Source organism: Peromyscus leucopus, chromosome 14 (genome assembly GCF_004664715.2).
Source record: "Peromyscus leucopus breed LL Stock chromosome 14, UCI_PerLeu_2.1, whole genome shotgun sequence".
Taxonomy (NCBI): Eukaryota; Metazoa; Chordata; class Mammalia; order Rodentia; family Cricetidae; genus Peromyscus; species Peromyscus leucopus.
In genome coordinates this window covers 88342271-88348951 of record NC_051075.1, presented here as the reverse complement: position 1 = coordinate 88348951, position 6681 = coordinate 88342271, and the positions used below count along the sequence as shown (strand labels likewise).

The 6681-nt window shown below is 33.8% G+C and overlaps 1 protein-coding gene across 1 annotated transcript in view; it reads left to right on the top strand.

Annotated features, from left to right (window-relative positions):
* Nucleotides 1–660: 660 nt before the first annotated feature.
* Nucleotides 661–6681, top strand: part of Bmp5 (bone morphogenetic protein 5) — a 120809-nt gene continuing 114788 nt past the window's right edge. Inside the window, exon 1 of the mRNA XM_028864962.2 lies at nt 661–1896. Coding sequence (XP_028720795.1) covers nt 1407–1896 — 490 coding nt within the window. The 5' untranslated portion in view covers nt 661–1406. The remainder of the gene's footprint in view (nt 1897–6681) is intronic.

Here is a 6681-nt window from a genome sequence, read left to right as displayed (position 1 = left end):
GTAGCTATGCCTACATTTCAGTGGTAATGAAGAAAAAGTTAAGGATGGTTAGAGTATATATTAGATATTTCTATTTCAACCATTGATTTAATCAGAAATAAATATATATTTCTGCTTCAATCTTTTCTATAGACAGTTAAATAGGACCTATCTAATTCCCATCCCAGAATTATTATAACTACTCTTTTTTTTTTGGAGTAGAATATATTTGTTAATGATTCATTATCTACTTTTTTGCTTTAAAATAACTGGTCACCAATAAGGATCAGTAAATTTATTCCAATTTTAAATTTTGTCCTTTCAGTTTTTAAGGAAGTAAATTGTAATGACTTTCAAGAGCTGAAACAATCTCAAGTATGGAACGGAGACATACCAAGTTAACTTGCTACAACCTGAGACTTAATACAGAAGTGTATTAAATGCATTCCACTAAAGACCTAAAACATTTCTGTATGGAAGGGTGGCAAAGTTTTCAGTCTGCTACTTGAAAACTGGCTTTTCCCCTCCCTGGAACTTGTACACTCCACATATTACTGTTGTATGTTACATGCATGGTTCTAAAATTGTGAAAATGGAGGCTTTTCTGGTAGCAAAAGGGTTAACTTCTTTTTGCTTTACCAGTTTCAAATTACAATGAGAAGCCTCTTCTTTCCCAGCAGGGTTGTGCTTACATTTCTCCTTAGATCTCTCTTGAAGAGGGCTGGTATATTTGTGCCTGCTGGAGGTGGAATTAACTGTAAGAAGGAGAAAAGATTGAATGGATTTACAGGAAGGATTTCAAGTAAACTCAGGGAAACACATTTACTTGAACAGTATAACCTTGGGTCTTGTTTTACACTGAGACCATACAAGAGATGTTCAAGTTATCACTAGGCTGCCGGACAAATATAATTCTAACAGCAAGGTGCAGATCAGCGTAGATCTGTGATTCTGACCTCAGGATTTGTCTTGGAAAGAGTTCAAGCAGTGAGAAGAAGTCAGAGCCAGTGAAGAGAACTTGGGAGCTACAGTTTATCAGAAGACCAGCTTTCGTCAGTTCAAATACCAAAGGCCTGATTATCATAAATTCACATAGGAATGCATAGGTTATTTGATCAAATAATTTTAGCCAGCTTTTGCTACATCAATACTGCAAGAGTTCTTAACAACTGTGGATAATTTGAAATCTGAATTTCAGCTTTCTTAGAAATAACTACTCTTGACGTATTTTAAAATATTTAAAACAGGAGAAGAAAATGGAGTGAGGCTGATGTGTTCAGAAATATCACTGTCATGAAGAATAGGTAAATTTGTTTTTACAACTTTACAGCTACTGGAAGAGCGTACCTCCAAGGAACCTGGATCATTATTATTTTCAAGTGGACAAGAAGGATTAAAAATACCGACTTTTGCTTTTTTGTACAAAAATGCGTTGGACTGTATTTTTACTTAGGGGTATTGTGGGCTTCCTCTGGAGCGGCTGGGTTCAAGTGGGTTGTGCAAAAGGAGGTTTGGGAGACAATCATGTTCACTCCAGTTTTATTTATAGAAGACTGCGGAACCATGAAAGACGGGAAATACAGAGGGAAATTCTCTCTATTTTGGGTTTGCCTCACAGACCCAGGCCGTTCTCACCTGGAAAACAGGCATCTTCTGCACCCCTCTTTATGCTGGATCTGTACAATGCCATGGCCAGCGAGGAGAATCCTGAAGAGTCGGAATACTTGGTGAGGGTATCCCTGGCAGGAGAGGCCAAGGAGGCAAGAAAGGGGTACCCAGCCTCTCCCAATGGGTATGCTCACCGTGTGCAGTTATCTCCAAGGATTCCTCTCACTACCCAGAGCCCCCCTCTCGCCAGCCTACATGATACCAACTTTCTGAACGATGCTGACATGGTCATGAGCTTTGTCAATTTAGGTATGTTGTTCGTTTGTTTGTTCATCTGTATTACTATAAAGTGGGTTTTTTTTTTCCTAATGGTAAAGAAGCTTCTTGGTAGGTGGCCATGTTTATATAATCATTTTATAAAACTCCCCTCAATAACTTCTGTTTCATTTTTTACAGTGATACAAGGTTTTGCTTTAGGCTACAGAGTTACATATATTTAACATGGATAGCTAAAATTAAACAGTCACAATTTGGGTAGAATTTGGTCCTTTGAGAGCTTGTTAAAATTTAATTTAAAGATGTGCATAAAAAGCAATATTATAAAAAGGGAAATTTATAAGGATAGCAATGCTTTGGGCAAAAAGGAAAAAAGAAAGAAAGGAATGAAGAAACCAGTATTATGTATGGGAAAATAAAAGTAACTTTCCAAACCAATTTTTTTGTTAGTAATTTAAAGAGCATGTGAATACATATTCATATGCTGCTTAAAAAAATCTCATCTAGAGGAAGAAATTATTGAAAAAAATCTTTAAATGGAATTAACCAAGATCAAATGAAGCTGTAAAATGTTAGCAGTCAGGGAGTTCAATGAAAAAATAGTTTAGAAAAGAAGTCTCGATCTAACTGAAACATTCCTTCCTTAAGTGTAATGATTCAAATGTAGTCAGACTTAGTTGATTTTTGACACAGGAAAGATAAATATAAAACTTGTTTTGATGGTATTTATCTATACAAAATTCTCCTTTGAGATAAAAATATTAAATTGATAACTTTCTATAACTATCAACAAGGTTATTAAGGAATAGGTTTTAAAATTATACTTCAATTGGTGCTGGTGCTTCATGGTAATTTTTAAATATTGACAATCTCAAATGGCAGATCACTGTCTAGTATTCCCTCTCACAAGAATATTACATAGCCCACCTACTTCATATGGTTTTACAAGGGCTGTTTTAACTTAAAATAGTTTGGTAGAAACTAAAGAGGAATTGACTGTCTTTAGATGTTTAAAGGAAAGTAACATTAAACATAATTTAGTTTTAAGACTTAAAATTTAACCAGCAAATTTAATAAACTTTAAAGAATCAAGGTCCCTATAAAGTAATAACTTTTAAAATTTTAGATTAAAATGCAATCTGGGTTGATTTCAAAATATTTTACTCTCCACCTAGTAAAAAATATCCTTGTATATTATCTCAAAGGAAATACTTTTTGAAAAGTCAGATAGCAACGAATCTTGGTGACGTGTGGCCAAGTTGGTAATGTATGTCTCTTAATATGCTGTGGTCATTTACTCTTAGCAATCCTGGCATGAAGGATAAGGGGCTTACTAAATCATATGTTTTGTGTTACCAGGGACAAAGCTCTTAGTACTGAGCTTAGAAAGCTATCACCTATGGCATGTCAGGTGCTCTGCAGCTCCTTCTGGTGGCATTTTTTTTTGTACATATAATTAGCAGGTCTCAGAGCTTTCATATAGAATGTAATTCTAAATTTGTTTGATTGCTTCTTCTTAGTACAAGGGGAATGAAAATATTCTTTGTAGAACATTTTACTTTTCAGCTTTTTTATTCAAGGATCCACATTACTATCTACAGAACAACTTTTGCTCAGCATAGCTAAATGTGAATCACTGAAATCACTCTATTTAGATGTCGACATCTTACATGGATTTAGACCGTGTAAACATCTAAATACAAAGCAAACCTCATAATTTTTACGTTTAAATTATTTTAGTGATTTGTTCACTTTAGAGAAACAAATCTAAAGTATTAGACCAACTTTGGTTATTTGCTTAGGTCAGCTAAGACATGACAAAAGAGAATTTGTGATTAAGCAATAATAGCTCAGTCATGAATCTGTCTTAACATATTTCATTAAACTGTATCTTTTGATCATTTGTAATAGGTATCTACTGTTATTTTAGAAAAAATTAGATTTTTGAAGTTGTATGCCATTACTTTTTATAAATATAGATAAAATAAAAAACAAAGCAAACAGAAAACAATTTATTCAATGATTACTAGAACCCTGTTTTATCATTAAGTAATAGTTTTGCTTTTAAATTAATGGTATTTTTCTTGTGTTGGTCATAGTGTGATGGCACAGCTGTTTATATGCTCATATCAACACATACAATTATTTATTTTATTCTAGGGGAATAATATTAGATTTAAATTTCAGAAACCTTATTTTGATCATGCTTAAACAAGTGATTAGTAATGTTTTCCTCAATAACAAACCATACTTTTTTTTTTTAAATTAATAATCCCCAAATAAATATTTCATAAGAAATTACTAGAAAATGACTTCTGATCCTGGGTGAATTTCTTGGAGTTGTCTTGAAGTAAAATTGAGGTACAATTTTATTGCTCTTAAAACATGCCTTCTAATATAACCGAACTTTATGGCCAATCACTACTTAGTATATAGCTTACTTCCATATTTCTTCTACACATAAAACAAATCAAAGCATATTCAGAAAGCTAAGTGTAGAGTATCATTATAAAGTGAACAAAATTCCTAGTGCTTTTGGTGTAACTCACCAGCATATATTACCTGCACTGTGTTTCACGCTGTTACAAAGCTCAAGAGAAATTCCTTTCTTTGGTATCTGAAAAAATGCCTATGTTGTGGAAACTAAGTGTAAATGAGTCCAGTTAGTAGCAGTAGGGGGCGTGTTCTGAGGAAGCCACCTGGGTGTATCAGGATGTGAATGGCATCTGTAACATTTCTCATAACTAATTTAACTTAACCCAGATTCAGAATCATATCCAACACAATATTTATTTTAAAATTTTCTTGTGAATTAGTATTGTTTTCGTAAGTGAAAAAATATTTTAATTTACTAAAAGTTGAAAATGAAATGTAAGTAACAGGACTTATGATATGTAAGATTCTAAATATAAACCAAGCTCACTCGCTATTCTACCTTTAAATTATTTTTAGCAACTTGTTAGGCCAAGTTTAGTTTCTGCTACAGTAAGAGAGTTTTGCAGATGAACCCGCTATCCTCAAACTGTTGAATATCAGCCAAAATTTTGTTGAATTGATAACACCTAATTTTGTGGGGAACAAAAATATCTTCCTGGTGAGTTTTCTTTTTTTATACTTTTTATGTCTATTTTTCCTAAATGTTTACTTGGTTTGTGTATGAAGTACTTATACAAATGCACAATTAGATTATATATACACTTTTAATATTTAAGTACAATTCCTGTCTTGGGACATATGCCTGTAGGATAGTTCTAAAATTATTTAAAAATTAGATAACAATGTTTCATCTAATTAATGATACAAACTAAATATTTTAGAGCAAATCATAAAAATGGGAAACTTGTGTTATTCATTGCCTACATATATTTTTCTGAAAGCAAAAACTGACATCTGTGTTTATTAGTAGTTTTTGGGTCACTGCTGCATTGATTTCAAATTCTTTTTAGATACATTTTAAGAATATATATTAATGTGTAAGTATAATGTATATAGATGCAACATTGAACATTTTCATGATTTATAACATGTTAGTATGGAAGGAGCAATACAGGGAACATAAAGTAAGGATCCCTTTTTAAAATCAATAAACTCCCCTGTTATTGGAAAAAAGGTAATGCTTATGTCCTCAATTGACAGCTTTGCAAGTCACCATTGGTATTTATTGTTGTTTTTGGCCAACTCACGTGCTCAGTGGAGAGGGAGTTGTATATAGATCTCTGTAAAGATGCTACCTATGGCGTGGAGCCTCTCCAACAGCATTATTAACAGGTGGAATATAAACACATCCATAAACACATGCAAATATTTTTTAAAAGACATTGTAGCACATATCCATGGGTTATGTCTGAAATAAGAAATACCGATACTGGGCAAAAACAACAATCATTCTTTAAAAAATTTTCCCCTCTGTTTGAAGAGAAAAATTATTGCTAAGGATGAAAACCTTTTCCCTCTTCATCTATAATCACTCTCATTTATAATCAAGACAACTAGACTGTGGTTCTTAAAGCTATTTCATTGCCAAATGACTGGGGCAGCTCCCGGAGGGAGGTTACTATAAACACAGTTTAATAAAAAAATTTATATCTTAATGGTCACTTACAAAATAGTTTCAAAAGCCTAATGAGAAGTAACTTGGGAATTAGGAAGAAATGGACATATAGCTAGAAGGAATTGGACAGGCCCCAAACACCACCGCTACCTCCTCACCCTCTCACTGCCTATAATTACACACTCTTTCCTCCCCCTGCCCCAACCCCAACACTTTGAATTCTCCCCGTTTAGTTTTGTAGTTTCTGGAGCCCCAGGCTTTCTTGGCTGTCTTTATTGCTCCCACCCTTCCTGGGAGTTGCCTTTGGTCCTACTTTCTTTATAACTAAAGGCTTAGATTAGTTGAAAATCAATTAGTTCCAGTTTGAGAATCTAGGTACAGCCTCCTGTTTTCTCAGTAGTGGAGGAGGGAAAGGTAAGGATGTGCCAGTTGCAGCCTCCACCCATGGGGAGGAGAGCACCCCAGGGCATCAGAATTCGCTGACTTCTGAAGTCCTCTGCAATGTTTCCCTGACACCCCATCTCTCCCCGCCTTCCTCTTTTCTACTCTACTTGAGGATGCCTTTGACAAAACTTAATTGATTTTTTGACTTTACTATCCTGAAAGATGATTAAAATTTAAAAGGAAAGAATTAAATTGTAAAAGGTTGAAAAGACTCCAGTACTGAACAAAACTAATTCAGCATTCAATTCCCACCCCACTTTTCTTTATATTGTCTTTAAGACCAACACTGCTAATATTAAGAAATTATTTCCTTTATTAAATTC